The sequence below is a fragment of the Globicephala melas genome, chromosome 8, assembly GCF_963455315.2.
Source record: "Globicephala melas chromosome 8, mGloMel1.2, whole genome shotgun sequence".
NCBI lineage: Eukaryota > Metazoa > Chordata > Mammalia > Artiodactyla > Delphinidae > Globicephala > Globicephala melas.
Window position 1 is genome coordinate 51510244 of NC_083321.1, and position 21646 is coordinate 51531889.

A 21646-nucleotide genomic window follows, 5' to 3' on the forward strand; every position below is an offset into this window, starting at 1 on the left:
GCTCTCCTTCCCTCCCTCAACACTGAGCTCTGTTGTAAATACATCGCACCAGAGGCCACTGTGATGCCGCTGTCTCCTCCTCACCATCCTGCCCGACCATGTGACACCGGCTCCCTATAGACGGGCATCCCCAGATGTACAAACCCTTTCGTGTATTCCTGCCGAAAGCATTGTTTTCCAGGGCCTTTGACCAACATTGGTCTCCCCAGTTTAAGGCTCCCCAGCTCCTATCCCTTCCCTGTTCAGGGGTAGCCCCTGCCTGTCCTCCCTGCCTTGCCTAGGGTGAAGCCTCCATCAGAACTGCCACCCTGGGCCCCTATTCCTGGCATTAGGCAATGCACCTGCGTCCATATGTTTCCCCAGGCTCAGGGACCTCCATTCCTTGAGATTGTTCTTGCCATGGTCCTGCCCTACCTCATGGGATGGACCACGTGCGGGATGGTCCTTATTTTTCCCTTTTAAATAAAATACCAGTCAGGTACCTTTTTATCCCCGTCTTACTATTCTAGGCTTGGAAGACCCAGGGGGGCCAGGATCTCATCCTTAGGTACAGGGGTGGGGGGTGGATAGCATCACAAGAAATCAGCCTGAAAATCAGGCCCGGCCAGTCCAAGCACATGGCCTCCCAACTGGGGAGGGCCCACGGTCCCACTCCCACATGTCTGGGCACCTGCCCTGGGCTGAGGCCAGGCTGCTCCAGGGGTCTCTTGAGCCCTCACCTGCCACAGGGCAACCCAGGTTGAATACAGCCCACGCACAAAGCCACAGGCTAAGGCCCGTGGAGTTGTTTTTAAGAATCAAATTGAACCATTTTCATAATTGGTCCCTGGAGGTGTGCAGAGTGCCCGCTTGCCTTTTCTAGACCCACAGCTTATCTTAGCCATTTGTGGTTTCCATGTTACTCTTCATAGAATCAGTGCAGCCCAGCATCCTCAATATTTGCCCTCTTCCAGCTGCCTCATCACAGCACTTCAGTCTCCCCCTGCTGCCCAGGCACGCCATTCCCAAGGGCAGAGAGGGGCAGTCTCCTGCAGCCCATCTTTTCTGTGACTGTCTTAGGTGATGCGTAGCCCCCTCCACCTTTCGACCCAACAACTTCCTATTCCTGTCCTGCTGCAGGGTCTGAAGTCTGGGACCTACTTTGTTTCTTTGTTATTTATGATCTTGTTTAAAGAAAATAAATCTCCTAACCTTTATCTATCTGGTCTTTGTGGAGTTGTCCTTATTTCTGTTGATCTGGGGGCAGGGAACATTTCACTGGATTTAGTCACCATAGAGCACCAGAAAAACCTCTTTCCTGTAGCCTATCAACATCTTATGCTCTGCCTGCTTCCCAGATCCATAATGCCCAGTGGAATGGACAGAACCAGCTTCCACTGCAGCCCGGGAGACCATATTCCAGTCCCATCTCTTCCAGTTATTTGCTGTGTTGACTTTGGCCCAGAACAGGACAGTCTGTACACCGTCCACATGACCTCAGGCACTCAGGGCTTTAAATCTGCCAACACCCAAACTTTGTCTACAACTTAGATATCTCCTGAACTCTGGATACTTCTAGAGTTACTAGATACCTAGATACTCTAGGTCCATCTACTTCTCCATATCTCCCAGATGTCCAAAAGCCACTCATTGACCATTCCTAAAACTGAACTCACCTTCCCCCTAAAACTTGTCCTTCCACCCACGTTTCCTAACTCAGTAGTGATAGATACCACCATCTCTCCACTTGACCAAACCAGGCAGCCAAAGTGCCCTAGATGGCACCCTCTCTTACATCCATATCCAGTCTACCACCAACCCCTGTCCATTCTCTGTTCTATGATGTCTCCTTTCCTTGCCTCAGCCCCTCCCCTGGTTATCCTCTACATACTGTTGGAGTCCTCTTCCTAGTAGGCTTTGGAGCCAGGCTGCCTAAATTAGAACCTAAGGCCCATCCCTTACTGGCTGTATGAGATAGCTACGTACTCTCTCTCTTTGTGCTACAGTTTCCTCATCGGAAAAATGGAGATCAATAGTATCTACCCCACAGAGTCTTGAGGACTATGCAAGTTAATATAGGTTAAGTGGCTCTCTCAGTAACTGACACAGGGTAGGCACTGAATAAATAGTTCCTGTCATGTCAATCCCATATTATATTTAAGACCTTCTTTACTCAGAGTGGTTTGTGGGCCAGTAGCATCAGTGTCATCTGGAAGCTTGTTAAAGATTTTGTCCCTACCCCAGACCTATTGAGTCAGTACTGATCTGCATTCCAACAGGCACATTAATCCTGAGAAGTTCTGGTTTAGATGTTCACTAAATATTTTTGAGTAAAGCATGAGCTCCCTAGCAGAGAAGAAAAGTGCCTTGTGTGTGATCTGCATCCTCTCACCAAGCCCTTTGGGGGTTGGGTGGGGAAAGGAGCGGGCCAAGGTCTCTTTGCTGGGCTGTGTGCACTCTGTCTACAGGGGGGCAGCATAGTCAAATGCACGGTTTTCAGGGACACACATCAGACACTTTTGTTCGCCAGGCAAGTCATAATAGTCATCAAAGTTGATCATCAGCTAATTCACTTTACACATATCTGTTTAATCCTCACGGCAACCCTGTGAGGTAAGTGATGTTATGTTCCTTTTACAGGTAGGCATTAGGTCCAAATTTGTATAGCTCAGAAGTGGTGGTGTCAGAATTCAAACCTAGGTTGTTTCCTCTTCACGCTGCCTCTTGGACAATACAGGGGACCCTGGTCAGAGTTCTTTTTGGTGAAGATACCTGGCAAGAGGATGATGACCAGCCTTGATGGATGGAGACTGAATGAAATGTTCATTGAGCTTTTTTTTTTTTTTGCGGTAACTGGGCCTCTCACTGTTGTGGCGTCTCCCTTTGCGGAGCACAGGCTCCAGGCGCACAGGCTCAGTGGCCATGGCTCACAGGCCTAGCCGCTCCGCGGCATGTGGGATCTTCCCAGATCGTGCTTCCCAGCACGAACCCATGTCCCCTGCATCGGCAGGCAGACTCTTAACCACTGCGCCACCAGGGAAGCCCTCATTGAGCTTTGTATTAGATACTGTGCTAGTTACTTACATCTTTATCCTTTGTATCCTTGTGAAGTATGGGCATTATCCCCAGTTTATTTATTATTATTATTTTTAAGTTCACATAAATTATATTTTTAAGTTGAAGTATAGTTGATTTACAGCATTGTGTTAGTTTCAGGTGTACAGTAAAGTAACTTGGTTATACACACATGTATATGTATTCTTTTTCAGATTCTTTTCTATTATAGGTTATTACAAGATATTGAATATAGTTCCCTGTGCTATGCAGTAGGTCCTTGTTGTTTTCTATTTTACATATAGTAGTGTGTATCTGTTAATCCCAAACTCCTAATTTATTCCTCCCCACCCCCACCTTTCCCCTTTGGTAACCATAAATTTGTTTTCTATATCTGTGAGTCTATTTCTGTCTTGTAAATAAGTTCATTTGTATCATTTTCTTTTTTAGATTACACATATAAGTGATATCATATATTTGTCTTTGTCTGTCTGACTTCATGTGATAATATCTAGGTCCATCCATGTTGCTGCAAATGGCATTACTTCATTCCTTTTTTATGGCTAAGTAATATTCCATTGTATATACATACACACACACACACACACACACACATATATATATATATATATATATATACACCCCACATCTTTATACATTTATCTGCTGATGGACATTTAGGTTGCTTCCATATCTTGGCTATTGTAAATAGTGCTGCAGTGAACATTGGGGTGCATGTATCTTTTCGAATTAGAGTTTTTGTCTTTTCCAGATACATGCCCAGGAGTGGATCGCTGGATCATATGGTAACTCCATTTTTAGTTTTTTAAGGAACCTCCATACTGTCTTCCATAGTGGCTGTACCAATTTACATTCCTACCAACAATGTAAGAGGGTTCCTTTTTCCCCACACCCTCTCCAGCATTTATTATTTGTAGACTTTTTGATGATGGCCATTGCGACCGGTGTGAGGTGATACCTCACTGTAGTTTTGATTTGTATTTCTCGAATAGTTAGTGACCTTGAGCATCTTTCCATGTGCCTGTTGGCCATCTGTATGTCTTCTTTGGAGAAATGTCTATTTAGATTTTCTGTCCATTTGTGGATTGGGTTGTGTGTTTTTTTGATATTGAGCTCTATGAGCTGTTTGTATATTTTGAAAATCCCTTGTCGGTTGCATTGTTTGCAAATATTTTCCCCATTCCATAGGTTGTCTTTTCCTTTTGTTTATGGTTTCCTTTGTGTGCAAAAGCTTTTAAGTTTAATTAGGTCCCATTTTATTTTATTTTTAATAAATTTATTTATTTATTTTTGGCTGCGTTGGGTCTTTGTTGCTGCGCGTGGGCTTTCTATAGTTGCCGTGAGCAGGAGCTACTCTCGTTGAGGTGTGTGGGCTTCTCATTGCGGTGGCTTCTCTTGTTGCGGAGCATGGGCTCTCTGCGCACGGGCTTCAGTAGTTGCGGCACGCAGGCTCAGTAGTTGTGGCTCACAGGCTCTAGAGCGCAGGCTCAGTAGTTGTGGTGCATAGGCTTAGTTGCTCCGCGGCATGTGGCATCTTCCCGGACCAGGGATCAAACCCATGTCCCCTGCATTGGCAGGCGGATTCTTAACCACTGTGCCACCAGGGAAGCCCCATTTTTTTATTTTTGCTTTTATTTCCATTACTCTAGGAGACAGATCCAAAAAAATATTGCTGTAATTTATGTCAAAGAGTGTTCTATGTTTTCCTACAGGAGTTTTATAGTATCTGGTCTTACATTTAGGTCTTTAATCCATTTTGAGTTTATCTTATTAGGTCTTTAATCCATTTTGAGGTGTTAGAGAATGTTCTAATTTCAATCTTTTACATGTAGGTGTCCAGTATTTACCCAATTTAAAGGCAAGGAAAATTTTTTTTAACATCTTTATTGGAGTATAATTGCTTTACAATGGTGTGTTAGTTTCTGCTTTGTAACAAAGTGAATCATTTATACATATACATATATCCCCATATCTCCTCCCTCTAAGGCAAGGAAATTGAATTTCAGAGATGTGAAATGACTTGCCCACAGACATGGCTAGGAGATGGCAGCATCTTTGAGTGGTCCACTATACCCCAGCAGAGAAGGGACCATTCATATGTTCACATAACGTATCTTTAAGGAGCACCTGCTATGTTCTGGATGTAACAACATCCTTGTGAAGCCTACAGATCAGCCCTCCATACTCAGGAAGAAAATAAAGGAGACCCTTGGACCCTTTGAGTGAAGGAGTTCTACAAAGCCAGAAGGACCATATTTCGTTTCTGGAACATATTTCGGTCAAACCAGGGGCCGTTCTGTCAGACACACACTTTAAGGAATGTCCAAGGAGAAATGTCCGAAAGGAGAAGGTAGGCAAATGGGTAGACACAGATCTAATGTTGAAGGCGGAGAATCTTGAGATTGAGAAGACTCAAAGGCATGAGGAGAGTTGGGCATGACTTGTGGTGTTATCCTCTTCTAAACCTGCAGTTATGAACATTTATTTGCTGATTAAGCAAACCTGAGCAGTTATTCTGTGCCAAGCCTCCAGTGGACTCTGGAGACAGAGATAAATAAATAATGAGACCCTTCAAATGAGCTCATAGTCTAGAGAGACCATTATAGAAACACTGCCCACATTGTATAAAGGGAAAGGGACAGGTAAACCTCTTTGGAAACAGGTCAGGGATGGTTTCACAAAGTAGGTAGCATCTGAGTTGAGCTTTGAAGCATCATCACAAAATGGAGGTGGAGAAAGAAGGGAAATACTTTGCAGGAAGAGGGGGCAGCGTACACAAGCCCAGGAGACTTGAAAGTCAGTCTGATACAGCTGGTAGATTAGTACAATTAGTATGGCTGGAGTAAAAGCTGTAACAGGAGAGGCTGCAGGAGGCAGGTCATAAAGGCCTTGAGTGGCAAGATGGGGAGTTGCCAGAAGTTAAGGAAAGTCACTCTGGTATCCATGTAGGTGGACTGGCAGGCACCAGACTAGAGGCAGGGAGAGCAGTAAAGAGGCAGTGGTAGTCTAGGTAAAAGGCAAAGGTATACTTAACTAGACAGTGGCTGCAGGGTGAGATAAGGAGAAAGGCTCGATATTTTAGAGATGGAATGAACAAGACAAACTGATTTGGACAGTGAGGTGCCAAGGACCCTGAAGCTGGATTCAAGGGCCTGCCATCAGAACTGGGGGTGGGGAGTTAAAAGGTCACAACTTTTAACAAGGGGAAAGCAAGAAGAGCACCTACAACAGGAGTAGAGAAAGCAAACAGCAATCATACTCTTTCCTGCAGGGACAGTGTTTTGTTTGTAATCTTCGAGCCAACTCTTCTCCTGCCCCAGCTGGCTGCCCCATCAGCAGCCAGAGTCAACACATTCTCAGTCTGGGTCCTGGGCTTAGAAAGTTATGTAAACTCAAGAGGTTCCGATATTCCTAGAGCTGGCTTCCTCTCGCAGCAGTTTGCTAGAAACCCCAGCCTGTAGCCAGGTGAAACCTTGGAACCTGAGACTCGTCAAGTGGCTGGCCTCTTACAGGTGGATGGAGGGAACAGTTAACTGGGTAGTTAGCTGAGCAATGGGGGGAGAAAGTTTTTTCCTGATGATCAATGATGATACCACAAATCAATGGCTAATCAAATGTAAACATATTAATTGACACAATACAGTATGTGCCATTTACAGAGCACATTTACAGCCTTTTGAGACCTCACAACTCTGTGGAGTGGGTAAGGCAGACAGATTAGCAGTGCCACCCTACAGATGAGGAAATGAGAGCTCTGATAAGGAAAGTGATTTGCCCAAGGTCACACAACAGCTCCCCCTTTCTCCCTGCCCCCAGCCCCTGGGAAACTCTATTTTACTTTCTGTCTCTGTGGGTTTGTCTATTCCAGGTACCTCATATAGGTGGAATCATACAATAATTGTTCTTCTGTGTCTGGTTTATTTCACTTAGCATAATGTTTTCAAGATCCATCTGTGTTAAATCATGTATCAAAATTTCATTCCTCTTTGTGGCTGAATAGTATTCCATCGCATGTGCATGCCACATTTTGTTTATCCATTCATCTCTTGTTATACATACTTGGGTTGTTTCCACCGTTTGGCTATTGTGAATAATGCTGCTGTGAGCATGGGTGTATAAATATTTATTTTGAAGTCCCTGCTCTGAGTTCTTTTGGATCTATATCTAAGAGAGGTATTACTGGGTTCTATGGTAGTTCCATGTTTAACTTTTTGAGGAACTGACAAACCGTTTTCCACAGCAGCTGCAACATCAGCAATGCATGAGGGTTCCAATTTCTCCACATCCTCTCTAACACTTAGTATTTTTCCTTTAAAAAAAAAAAAAAATTATAGCCATACTAGTAAGTGTGAAGTGGTACTTCATTGTGCTTCTGTAGTTTTTGTATTCCAAGACAGCTAGATGTAGGAGAGAGTGAGTGAGGTGACCCAGGGCAGAGCCCCCATAGAGGGCTCTGGAATTAGTAAAGTGGACTGATGCTGGCTGGCCCAGGCACTGGAGGCTGGCCCTGCCTGTCCCCAGGCCCACAACCCCAAGAGCCAGAGGGACTCAGGGAGCTGATAGAGAGGATGGCTTTTTCTGGCCTCAAGCACCAGAGGACTAACAGGCTCAGTGGCAGCCAGAGAAAGAATTGATTGAGCAGAGGCAGCAGGATAGATTGCCTTGCTCCTCCAGGATGAGCCCACTGACAATTCCTATTTCCTTTTTTGTTGCAAGAGGGTTAAAAATAGAAATTCCAGAACTCTAGAACCTGGAGAGCATTGTGGGAATTTCTAGGCTGATGGCATCCCCTAGGGGACAATGTGTGATTTTTAAAAGAATATTTAATATAATTTTTGATATGGTAAGGGGGGAAAAAATCTGTTTTCTGAAACAGATTAAGGAACACAAAGTTAGAGAAAATCTCTCCTGAATGATGTGTCTGAATTTTCAAGACCAAAGAAATTTTTAGATTTATCAGAAGGGTCTGGATTTTTTGAGTTTTCTTATACACTTGTGAGTTAGGGAGATAAGCTCCCACATCTCCATAACACACACACACACACACACACACACACACACACGAACCTCCTTATCATTCAAGGCCTAAATCAAGTGTCACATGAGCCCATCACACCAGAGATGTAGTGATACCCCTTCCGGACATGTAACGTGTTGCGTGTCCCCTTTCCACTAGTATTGTCATTGTGTGGGTTTTCTTCTCTGGGAGCTCTTCAAGGATAGACAGTCAGAGTCATCATCTCCAGCCCCAGCAAAGGGCCAGGCACAGAGGCAACATCAGTAAAGCTTAATTGAATGAATGAGTGACAGCCACACATGAAATCTGTGCCCATGAAAACACCATCAAGGGTTGGTTGATTCCATCTTCTGCCCACTGTGCTCCTGTTCCAAGAAGCGGACAGGCATGGGTCTCTGAGCCCAGAAATCTGCCTTCTAGTCTTGGCTCTGCCACTGACACACTGTTTAACTATAGACAAGTCACTTCACCTTTCTGGGCCAGGGAAAGTAACTGCCGCCCTCTGGTCCCATAAGATGATAAGCAGTTGGACAGGAGGCATGATGGTCATTATTTTAGTTATGCCCCATCTCAAAATGTGGTGAGAGAGACAGTAGTTATCTATGGGGAGCCATCTGATCCATGCCCTTAAATCCTTAACCAAAAAGACACCTCATTCCTTTGAGATTATATTTGATTTCACCATGGGCTATCCACTTAAAATGCAAATATGCCCCTGGCAGGGACAGCAGGACCCTGTCACTCAGACCTTAGGGGGAGCAGGCCTATCAAGCATTTGATGGGAAGGGTCACTTGATGAAGAAAGGGAATAAAAGAGGATGGGGCAGAGGGGAAGAAGAGAAAGAGGCAGGCTCTACTTCCTCAGGGGGAGGAAGTTTTGGGGATCCCAACGTGAGGAAGGAGAGGTTAGAAGCAGCTGATGGCGGGAGACCTCCCTAGCTCCAAATCCGGCTCTGCTTCTAGCAGAGGTCTTTTCTTTGAGCCTCCTTTCCTCTCTTGCCAAAAGGGATGATAATCGTTGTGAATAAGATAAGTGAGATAAAATAGCCGGCACAGAGCAGGCATAAATGTTTGTCTCCTCCCCCAGCCCTTAGCTGATTTCCTTGTTTTTCTGAGTATACAGCAGTCTGCAGGCAAATGTCCCTCTGTCCCCACCTCACCCCCTCTCCTTTGGCTTCTCCCAGCTTGAGCAACCAAGGCCCCCGAACAGGGGACTCTTTGAGTGGTTCCATGAAAGGGCAGTTTGTGCTGGCTCCTCTTGGCATTGCTGGATAAGGGCCCCCCAGAATCAACACCCTCTCACTTCCTCCTTCTAGACAGCTCTCCCTGCCCCCTTGTGCGTGAATGGGGGACAGGTGAGGTGGCAGCTGCTTCCCACCCTCTTCAGGCACATTCTCGCTCTTTCTGTGTTCCTGGGGTCCCAATGTGGAAGCCCTCTCATCCCACTTCAGCCATAGGGTTCTCCCCTTTCTCCCAACTCCTGTGATCCTTAGGGTGAGCAGCCCACAGCTTTCTATTTGATTATATATAATTCTCTATTCTTATATTTGGGCATGTGCTAATTTTGCTTTAAGGGCAGTGAGCAGACCTCCTCATTTTATTGGAATCTCATGGGGCACCAAGCATGGGGCTGGTCACACAATAGGCGTTCTCTTTACATCTGTGGAATTGAGGTGATTTGTTCGTGTATTCAGTACCTACATCTGACAGGGCTCTTAGCCATTAGGCATTAGAGACACAAAGGATAGATCTTTTCAATGCCCGGGAAAAGGCTGAAGACTCCTTTCAAAAATTGTTGGCTCCAGGGCTTCCCTGGTGGCGCAGTGGTTGAGAGTCCGCCTGCCGATGCAGGGGACACAGGTTCGTGCCCCGGTCCGGGAAGATCCCACATGCCGCGGAGCGGCTGGGCCCGTGAGCCATGGCCGCTGAGCCTGCGCATCCGGAGCCTGTGCTCCACACGGGAGAGGCCACAAAAAAGGCCCGTGTACCACACAAAAAAAAAAAAAAAAAAAAAAAAATTATTGTCTCCAAAAGACATAATTGCTAATAGGAGCAAAGCAACCACAGCAAAATAACATGTAATTCAGACAACAGAGGGCTAGTTAAGATCTTTGGAGACAGACATTCTTTTTGATGGCTGAGTAATATTATATTGTATATATATACCACATCTTCTTTATCCATTTATCTGCTGATGGACATTTAGGTTGCTTTCATGTCTTGGCTATTGTAAATAGTGCTGCAGTGAATGTTGGGGTGCATATATCTTTTCAAATTAGAGTTTTCTCTGGATATATGCCCAGGAGTAGGATCACTGGATCATATGGTAACTCTATTTTTAGTTTTTTAAGGAACCTCCATAGTGGCTGCACCAATTTACATTCCTACCAGCAGTGTAAGAGGGTTCCTTTTTCCAGCATTTATTATTTGTAGACTTTTTTATGATGGCCATTCTGACTGGTGTGAGGTGATACCTCATTGTACTTTCGATTTGCATTTTTCTAATAGTTAGCCATGTGGAACATCTTTTCATGTGCCTGTTGGCCATCTGTATGTCTTCTTTGGAGAAACGTCTATTTAGATCTTCTGCCCATTTTTTGATTGGGTTGTTTGGGGTTTTTTTTGATACTGAGCTGTATGAGCTATTTGTATATTTTGGAAATTAATCCCTTGTCAGTCTCACCATTTGCAAGTATTTTCTCCCATTCCATAGATTGTCTTTTTGTTTTGTGTGTGGTTTCCTTTGCTATGAAAAAGCTTGTAAGTTTGATTATGTCCCATTTGTTTGTTTTTATTTCTATTGCCTTGGGAAACTGATCTAAGAAAACATTGGTATGATTTATGTCAGAGAATTTTTTTGCCTATGATCTCTTCTAGGAGTTTTATGGTGTCATATCTTATGTTTAAGTCTTTAAGCCATTTTGAGTTTATTTTTGTATATGGTGTTAGGGACTATTCTAATTTCATTCTTTTACATGTAGCTATCCAATTTTCCCAGCACCACTTATTGAAGAGACTGTCTTTTCTCCATTGTATATTCTTGCCTCCTTTGTTGTCGATTAATTGACCATAAGTGAGTGGGTTTATTTCTGGGCTTTCTATGCTTTTCCATTAATCTATACGTCTGTTTTTGTGCCAGTATCATATTGTTTTGATTACTGTAGTTTTGTAGTATAGTCTGAAGTCAGGGAGCCTGATTCCTCGAGCTCCATTTTTCTTTCTCAGTATTGCTTTGGTTATTCAGAGACTTTTGTGTTTCCATACAAATTAAAAATTTTTTGCTCTAATTGTCTGAAAAATGCCATTGGTAATTTGACAGGGATTGTATTGAATCTGTAGATTGCCTTGGGTAGTATTGTCATTTTAACGATATTGATTCTTCCAATCCAAGAACATGGTATATCTTTCCATCTGATTGTGTTGTCTTCAGTTTCTTTAATAAGCATTTTACAGTTATAGGTCTTTTGCCTCCTTACGTAGGTTTATTCCTAGGTGTTTTATTCTTTCTGATGTGATGGTAAATGGGATTATTTCCTTAATTTCTCTTTCTAGTATTTTGTTGTTAGTGTATGGAAATGCAACAGATTTCTGTGTGTTAATTTTCTGCAGCTTTACGAAATTCATTGACGAGCTCTAGTAGTTTTCTGTTAGTGTCTTTAGGATTTTCTGTGTAAAACAGTGACAGTTTTACTTCTTCTTTTCTTCTTTACTTCTTCTTTTCCAATTTGGATTCCTTTTATTTCTTTTTCTTCTCTGATTGCTGTGGCTAGGACTTCCAAAGCTATGTTAAATAAAAGTGGTGAGAATGGACATCCTTGTCTTGTTCCTGATCTTAGAGGAAATGCTTTCAGCTTTTCACCATTGAGTATGATGTTAGCTGTGGGTTTGTCATATATGGCCTTTATTATGTTGAGGTGTGTTCTTTCTGTGCCCACTTTCTGGAGAGTTTTTACCATAAATGGATGTTGAATTCTATTGAAAGCTCTTTCTGCAGCTATTGAGATGATCATATGGTTTTTATTCTTCAATTTGTTAATGTGGTGTATCACACTGATTGATTTGCGGATATTGAAAAATCCCTGCATCCTGTGATAAAGCCCACTTGATCGTGGTGTGTGATCCTTTTAATGTATTGTTGGAGTTGGGTTTGCTAGCATTTCGTTGAGGATTTTTGCATCGATGTTCATCAGTGATACTGGCCTGTAATTTTCCTTTTTTGTGATATCTTTGTCTGGTTGCTTGTTTGTTTTTAGTATCTTTTTATTTATTTATTTTTTAACATCTTTATTGGAGTATAGTTGTTTTATAATGGTGTGTTAGTTTCTGCTTTATAACAAAGTGAATCAGCTATACATATGTTCCCATATCTGCTCCCTCTTGCGTCTCCCTCCCACTCTTTGTCTGGTTTTGATATCGGGGTGATGGTGGCCTCATAGAATGAGTTCAGAAGTGTTTCTTCCTCTGCAACGTTTTGGAATAATTTCAGAAGGATAGGTGTTAACTCTTCTCTAAACGTTTGGTAGAATTCACCTGTGAAGCTATCTAGTCCTGGACTTTGGTTTGTTGGGAGTTTTAAAATTACTGATTCAGTTTCAGTACTGGTACTGGTAATTGGTCTGTTCATATTTTCTGTTTCTTTCTAGGTCCATAGATGGACCTAAAGATTATCATACTAAGTGAAGTAAGCCAGACAAAGACAGATATCACATGATATTGCTTATATGTGGAATCTAAAAAAATGATATGTGATGAACTTATTTACAAAATAGAAACAGACTCACAGACATAGAAAACAAGCTTATGGTTACCAAAGGGGAAAGGGGAGGAGGGATAAATTAGGAATTTGGGATTAACACATCTACACTACTATATATAAAATAGATAACCAACAAGAACCTACTGTATAGCGCAGAGAACTATACTCAATATCTTGTAATAATCTATAAGGGAAAAGAATATATATATATGTATATATATACTGTATATATATCATATATACTGTATGTGAATCACTTCACTGTACACATGAAATTAACACAACATTGTAAATCAACTATACTTCAATTTAAAAAAATTTTTAAAAAAAAATCTTTGGAGGCAGACCTGTATTCAAATCCTGCCTGTGCCACTTTATAGAGCTATGTAACCTCAGGCAAGTTACACATTCTCTGCCTCAGTTTCCCTCATCTATAAAATGGAGATAATAGTACCTATTCATCGTGAGGATTGAAGGAGACAAGTACACCTCAGTTCTTATCACAGTGCCTGGCCAGTGGTAAACGGTCAGTATGTTACTAATGACAATGATAATAGTCATTAACATAAAGAATCTTCCCTGTAGTGAATCTTGTGAGGGATACTGAGTGCAACACCAGGAACCCAGGTTGGAGAAATCTGTTAGAAAAACAGTTGAAGAAGCGTGCAAGAAAGAAACAAAATTATAAACTATGTACCAAGCCACAGTCAGTCCTATTTAGAAATAGCTACCTACTAAGCGCTTTTGGGGCCCCACAGACACACCACTTTCCCTGAACTGCTCTAACCTGCCTGAAGACAGATGCTCCAAAAGGAACTCAGTTGTTAGAAATCCCCTCCTCAAGAGTTTCACCAACCAAGGAAGACTGACCCTTACCACAGGAGAAGAGACTACAAGTGGACACCACACCTAGATAAACTGTCACCATCACATCTCCCACCTATGGGCTATACTCTAAGGGCCCATTTATCATTCCTAGGAATCTAAGAGGGCTACATCCCCCCGTTCCCTCTTACGATGATATTTCATCCCAAGTTCTAAGCCACCTCAGGGAGTTATTCATTTTCCTCTGGGTATCTCCCATGTATACATGATATATACATGTCACTAAGCTTGTGGGTTTCCTTTTGTTAATATGTCTTTTATTACACAGGTTTCAGCTAAGAACTCAGAAGGGTAGGGGGAAAGTACTTTTTCTTCCCTACATGACAGTAATTTAGTAGGAGGGTTTCCAGAGTCCTGATGCATTCAGCGGAAATACTGGGGATGTGACCAGGTGCTCGTGGAGGCTCTTCAGGAACCCGAATATCAGCACACCAGAACCTTTTCCTTGGGGCCCACAGAGCTCTGGGAGGCAGAAACCCTGACGTGTATGGTGCAGGGAGGGGGCGGAGGCAGCAGTGTCTAAGCACCTAGTCCTTTACTTGTGTGGCTTCTTTGTGAGCAAGGCACACGCCCTCGCTCCTGTTGAGGAACCTGAGCCAAGTCGCCCGGAATGTTCTCTTTGCACAAGTCACTCATCAGTGCAGCCTTAGCTCATGCTAGTCCTTCTGCTGGGAAATGCTTCTCCTCACTAGACTCTGCCTGTAAAAAAATTCTACCTGTCCTCCAAAGTACAACTCAAAGGAGGCCTTCTTATTCATTTATCCAGAAATATTTGCTGAATGCCTACTTATTTGAAACAGACCTTTTTCTGGGGATACCAAGAGGTATAAGGAGTGCAGGCAGCCAGGCAAATAAACAAATAGTGAAATTCAGTGAGATGGGGGCTACAATAGAGGCATTTACAAAGTATAGAGGGGTCTTAAAGCATTCAGCCTGCAGGGAAGGCCACTGGCCACAATTAAATAAATAAAATAATTTCAAGAAAAGTGTTAGGAAGAAAACAAAGTTGGCTAATGTGAACAAAAGTGGCTGGAAGTTTGGGTGTCAGAGAAGGCCTCTGAAGCAGTACTGAGCCAAGAGTGGAATGGTGAGACCAGCAGCAGCGAATAGAAAGAATGTCTTGTGTCTGGAATGCAGTGAGAGGGGAGCCAAGATGAGATTACACATAAATAAAATATTATACTCTGCCTTTTTCACTCAATATTACAAAGTAAGAATGTTCTTGGTTGTGAAAAATGATTTGTAAACATCTTTAATGACTGTATTAAAACATTTTTAATGGCTGTATTAAAAAATCATATTTTAAAAAAGTTATTTTCTGCTTTAAAAAAATCATCACATGAGGTACACTCCTGATACAGAGACACCCCCTGCTCAGCCTTCAGCAGAAGTCAGTAGGCAGAAGGGCATATGGGGGGTCAGGCACCACCTGCAGGTGTCCTCACTGCCACTTCTGGGCCCCTGTGGTCAAGGCTCAAGTAGCAAAAGCCCCAGTGACCAAACCCTGGAGACTGTTGATATGTCCTGTTCCCAAGAGAAAGTGTCTGAGCTCTAGAAACTTCTCTCTCCAGCCTCCTTGCCCCCTCCTTTCTATTGTTCATTCTACTGTGACTCATGGCTTGAGGAGAAACTGTAAGTTCTCAGATGTCCCCTGCTAGAGACCACTTCCTTGTCTTCCATTTGCAAGGAATAGGCAATGCTGACAAAGACCCTCCTCCAGAAGCTTTGCTCTCCTTTCTCCTCTCTTACCATAGCTTTTGGCTTCTGGCTTCTCTGGAAAGCCAAAGGACTCTTCCAGCTTCTTTCTGCCAACATTTTAGTCTTCAGGGCTTGAGCTGCAAGGTCTGCGGAATTCCTGTCCATACTCGTGTATCCACTTGTTGGCCACTGGGGGAAATGGGGAGGAAGAAGAGCAGGCTCAGCGGAGCAGACAGTAGCGATGCTCGCTCACAGGGCCGTTAAATTCCACACCCTTGGCAACTCACTTGCCTCACCCTGGTCCCAGCCTACTGTGGACTACAAGACGTTGCTTCAGCAGCAGTAAAGAGCAAAAAGGACAGTGGCACCTGGAAAAAGTCCCTGACAGGTCCTGCTACTACAGACTAATTTTCAAACCCGTGGGTACTGTGGTCACTTACCCTTCATATGTAGCTCCTAAAAGCCCACCTCCCCCAGGGAACCATTCCAGGGTAATGAGAGAAAAGGGATGGATTCTCCTGGCAAAGTCCACCTCAGCACAAGAGTCCCTCTTCTACTTCTTTTTCTGTCTTCAGAGCTAAGTGCTCTTAGACACATATATGACATAAACACATCCCCTACTTATTTCTCTCTTCCTTGTTTGACTGTCTCCTCATGGGGAAGCACCTGATGGTTCTCTCCTTGGGATAGAGGACTGGGACTTGGCAACATATTATTCCTTAGCTGTGCTCAGGAATCAAGGCCCATCTGGTAAGGCCAATAAACTTTTACTGACACCTGCTCTATGACAAAAGCCCGGCCTTATGGGCTCCCAATGTACTGGTGGCAACTAATCCAGAATCTGATCACCTCAATATAATGTGGCACTGTTAAGCTTTTGGAATGAAAAGGCTATGTTATTTTCCATCCATCCCCTATTTCACTTTACCCTGAACCCCTCACCCAATTCCCATGCCCAGAAAGGCAGGCCTTACCCCACTTATCTCCTACCAGGACAGGACAGCCAGCATGAAGTGTGTCACCATCCCCTTCACCACTCCTATGCAGGTTCCACCAAAATAGTGCTGCATTCTGAAAACAAGCAGACCCCGCCCCAGGGGAGGTCAGCCCAGAATCTCAGTCCTTAGGAAGCACTTGACTGAGGACAAAGGCATGCATGTCATTAAACAAGAAAACTGTCCATGCAGATTGGGGGCAAGGCATGCATAAAATGCCACAAGATGGTATAAGCTGCCATTTACTCATTCACTCATGCATCCCTTATTGAGGGCCTGCTCTGCTCTAGGCCCTGAAGATGCAGAGACAGATCATGTCCAGTTGTCTCAGGGAGTTCAGTCTTGTGGGAGAGACAGACATAAAAACAAACGAGGATGAGACAGTGTGACAAGTGCTGCAGGAAAGGTGAGCACAGGGTGTCATAGGATCACTGAGGAGAGAAACTCGACAAAAAGCACAAGGTGGAACAAAATATTCCTCACACAACTAAGAACTTAAGTGAGCCACTGACTCTTCCTTAGGCACTTCTAATAACACCCGCAGGAAGCAGGGATCTTCATCCCCACCTCACCAGCAAGGAAGTTGAGACTTAGGGGCTTTAAATAATGCAACTAAGAAGGAGCAAGGTCAGGACTCAAACCCAGGCATTTTGATTCCAAATCGTATATGTTCTTTCCCCCCCACCCCGTCCCCAGCTTTTTTTCCTATACGCTTACTTTAACCTTGGCCAACCCCCTGAGTTTTGATAGATACCCAGCATTTACTCACTGAATGCTTAGGATGTGCTGGGTACTGTGCTAAGTGCTATGAGGCGTGATCTCAATTATTTGTCTTCATTTCATTCCTGAAGTAAGGGCTGTCATCCCTGATTGACTGATCTGACATTTGGGGGAGATATTAATTCATTAAACAAACCTCTTACCACACTGGCCGCCCTCTGTGCCTTGCTTGACATTATAACTCCTACTGCAATACGTTATGTTGACTTCTGGAGGCAAGGACTACGAGTTTTCCTCGGTACTCTCAGTGCCTCCAGCCGCCAGTGTTTACTAAACGAATGACTGAAGGGACCAGTTGTTGTCAAGGATCCGAAGGGCACTCTCACCTTTGAGGAGCTCTATTGTAATGGGAAGGCACACATGTAATCATCCTCTTGTAATATAAGTGTAAATAAAAAATAGAGGCACAAGTAAATGCAGGAGTCAAGAAAATTGAGGGATTATCTTTGATTCTGGGAATCAGGGGAGACCTCTTTTCATTCCCTCTCCCAGGAATAAGCTTGCAAGCACAGGCAGCATGAACGCTAGGGTGTTAGTTCTGCACTGCTAAAACCACCTGTTGGGGTCATACCCCCACTCACCTTGACCACAGGCACGCTAAAGTTGCCGTAGATGAAGGCTGTGGCTCCTCCAGCTTCCACCGAGCTCAGCTGCAAGGCCAGAGGAAGAGCCAGGGTTGAAATATCCCGACTGCCCTACTCTGCCTCACATGACGTCTGATGTCATTTCTGCATAAATTCCCTCTTGTGTGCCCCTCTTTCAACTCTGGGAGAAATACTTATGGAAATACAATCACCCAATTTAGGAATTGAGAGAGCCTACTCAGTGGCATCAGTATTTGCCTGCAGGGCCACAAGAGGACAACGTTTAGAAATGCCCCCTTTCTTTACCCTTTGAGCTAACATCCTTATTGAGGGTTACCATAAGTAGATTCAAACTTCGAGGCCCTCAGGAAGAAATACAGTTTATGTCACAACCCAAGACACAGACACGTCCCTGAAGTAAGTTTCATAAGATATTCTTAACTACATCAGATGCCCTCTGTTATTTTCCATTTTATTTTATTCTATTCTAGTTCAGATTTCTTAAATACTGACCAGATCCACTAACTTGATTTCACAGCCCACTAATGGATCATGACCAGTGGCTTACAAAACACTGTTTAGAATACAATGATTATATTTGAAAGCTGGGCATCATAGGAAATACTGATTGCACCTTTGGTGTGTTTCCCAGATCACTCAGACCCTCTCTAGGTAATCTCAGCTAAAGGGTTTCACCACTGGTATATTCTAGAATTATGGATGTGTTTACTTAACTTGAAGAGTTTTTTCTGATTGTCAAAGAAATATGTAATAACCTAAACATTTTGAAAAATACTTTAAAATACTTAATATTATTCATCATCTTACCATCTGGAAAAAGAAAAAAGCACTGTTATGGTTTAACTGTAATAGTTAACATTTATTGAGCACTGGCCGTATGTTAGGCATCACACTAAGTCCTTACAAATATATTATCTCACTTATTCCTCACAACAAATATATCATCCTCACTATTCCTGTGAGTTAGGATTGTTATTATTTACATTCTACAGATGAGGAAACCAAGTCTCAGAGAGATTGAGTGGTTTACAAAAGGTCATATAACTCCTTGGTGACTGAGCCAGGACTGGAGCTGAGCCAATGCTGTCTGACTACAAAGTCCCTGCTCATAACCATTATGCTACGTACACTCTTGAACATTAGGTTATTTCCCACTGTTTACTATTATAAACAACACTGTGAACATCTTAATGAGTAAAATCATTTTTGCGTTTTAGATTGTTCTCTTAGGAAAGAGTCTGAGCATTAGTATTATTGGGTCAAAAGTATATGCAAATATTCAATACTTTAGATACAACTGCTAAATTATTTTCTCACCAGCAGCATGACACAGAGTGCCAGTCTTACCTCGCCCTGGCTAACTGTCTACCAGCACATTCACAGATCCCACCATATTCGCCTGTGTTACAGAGCAAGAGTTATGTGAGTTGGGATGTTAGCACTTGTTAGAGGAAACTGAACTGACGCGGCGATTCAGAGCCTGGAAAAGGCAGTGATGATTTTTAGCACATCTTGGCTCCCCCTGTAGTCCTTTGGGAAGGGCGATGAGAGCAACAATTTGCTCCTTGTGTTCAAATAACAAACTGGATGATTCTGTTCAGACCCCTGTTGTCAGCCACTGTGGGTGTAAGCAAGATGCAACAGAGGAAACCTGGACTTTCCTGCCTTCCTCTACCTGTGGTTTCACAGTATAGTGGGAAGGAAGGACTTATCCAACAAATTGAAAAGAGAATCGGATCTGTGTGCTGTGAAGCTCATGAGCAGGGCATGGATTGTAAGATTGGTGGAGGGGAGGGAAATCTTCCCTCTGTAAACCTTCCACTGTTTTGTACTGGGACTGATCTTATGTCCAGTCTGAGTAGAAAATCACTAACCTGATTTCAACTCAATCCTCCCAATACTCCTTAAAGATTATTTTCTCCCTATATAATATTACTCTTATGTTCTCCATAAATCTTATGTCTTATGTTCAGAAATGTTTATGATGGTCTTAACACCAACCTGAAGATGAAAGGATTGGGCATAACCTAGCACTTCCTAGGTCCCACGATCCCATTTATGGGGTCCTATGCTTGCTTTCTGGGATACATGATAGAAACATATTGTATGAAACTGCACAGAGAGATATCCCCTTACATTATTTCATCAGATCCTCATGACAGCCCTGTGAGGAGGCACAGAGCAAGAAGACAAGCTCGAAGAATTGATGTGATTTGTGCTGAGGCCACATGTTAAGTGGCAGAACCAGAATTAGACCAACTGACTCCAAACCCAAAACGCTTTCCATTCCACTGTGTATCAAAGGCTTAAAATCCAAACATATACACACTCTTGCATTTGTCATTTAAAATTGCTGGGCTACCCTTACCATAGTACCCTTACCATAGTAACTGGACCTCTGTAATCAGGGAGTCAGCTACAGAAGATACTAGGGGGATAAAGAACAGAGAGATATTGGCCCCTAGATGTCCTATTCTTTGATATCAGTGCACTTCACTGCCTGTGACCTCCATGCCAGCTTTAGTCATCAACCAGAGATGTACCAGCAGCTGATCCAAGCTGTGTCTCCTGCCCAGAGAGCTGACGTCAGCCATCCCTCTGCCTGATCAGAATGCTCAGAATGACCAGGAGAGGCCAGACACTATTGGCAACGGCAGCCTTCCAGTTCTGCATAAAATTAAAACCAAGCCACATGAAGAAACATGTTGGGATTGCCAGCATTAAAACTACAGAGTGCCGGCCTCTGATTGTCCTTTCTTGGCTACACTGTGGAGACCAGTTAACAGGACTAAGGAAAGAGGGAATGCTAGGGTGTAGGTGTCTGCTATTCTAATGAGCCTGAAACCAGGCCTTCATCTTAGGGTGTTATGTAGAGCACTTACATTTGGCATGTTTATTCCTTCATTTAACAGTAATACACCTCTTATAATTTAAGTGACAGATGCCTGAAATTATGACTTGTCCATAGAGAAGGAGGTAAACCCACATGATCTGAAGGGAAGAAGATAGGTGAGATAATAAAGACTGGGTCCGAATTCTATAGGATCAGGTCAGAAACTAGGAGAGGAGGGCAATTTGTTTTAAGGGGGTATAATGTAGATTTTAGTGAAGAATTTATGAGGAGATAAGGAAGAAAATTTTCACCGCATATGAGAGAGCCACACTTACTGAATTTCTCTGTAGGCATCTCTGTTCTTCCCTCTTGTAATCTCAGCTGCTTCATTTCTCTCCTCTCTCCCCTCATAGCTCCACAACCTCACCTATAGGTCCATGCTTTTCAACACCAACTAGTCTATGGGACCTCAAAGACAGAGACTCTCACATCCCCTTCCTGTGTTGTTCGGGTCCCAGGATCTCTTGGCCTTCGGTGTAACCCCACTTCCCATCCTAATCACTGACAATGACAAGGTCACATTGAGGTCTACACAATGTAAGCTCTTTGAGGGAAGGAACTGACTTGTATTGATATTTCTTTATCTCTCCTATAGTGCCTAACAAGAGTGCTGTATGAAATTCACAAACATCCTGGAGATTTTTCTGCTGTGAAATTCAGATGAAATCAGTATCTGATATCGCTTTGAAAACCATAAAATAAAAGAGATATAAATATCATTAAGTAAGCAGCCCTGGTCCCTCCAGAGCAAGACTCACGTAGATCATAAATGTTGCAACTCGGTTCCCAGAGTTCATTCTGTACAGTGGGCTGGTTGGTGACTGAGACAAAAATAGAACATATCATTATTTTATGCAGATGGCACCAGAGTAACAGCCAGGATGCCACCATAATACAGGGAGGAGAAAAATGGAGGAGTCACAGATGGGATATAGCCTTGAGCTATACCTAGTCAAGTATGTG

The 21646-nt window shown here is 43.2% G+C and overlaps 1 protein-coding gene across 8 annotated transcripts in view; it reads right to left on the minus strand.

The window, feature by feature from the left end:
- Positions 1 to 21646, minus strand: part of P4HA3 (prolyl 4-hydroxylase subunit alpha 3) — a 129730-nt gene that overhangs the window by 68440 nt on the left and 39644 nt on the right. For 2 of the 8 annotated variants that reach the window (XM_060303678.1, XM_060303681.1), the window contains exons 10-13: positions 21442 to 21504; positions 17767 to 17835; positions 16401 to 16481; positions 15462 to 15599 (exon numbers count right to left, since the gene is read on the minus strand). In XM_060303678.1, the coding sequence (XP_060159661.1) occupies positions 15462 to 15599; positions 16401 to 16481; positions 17767 to 17835; positions 21442 to 21504 (351 nt within the window). Of the gene's footprint in view, positions 1 to 4942; positions 5520 to 12783; positions 13466 to 15393; positions 15600 to 16384; positions 16482 to 17766; positions 17836 to 21441; positions 21505 to 21646 lie in introns of those variants that run through there. The other 6 variants (XM_060303680.1, XR_009564912.1, XM_060303679.1 and 3 more) reach the window with 6 other exon arrangements.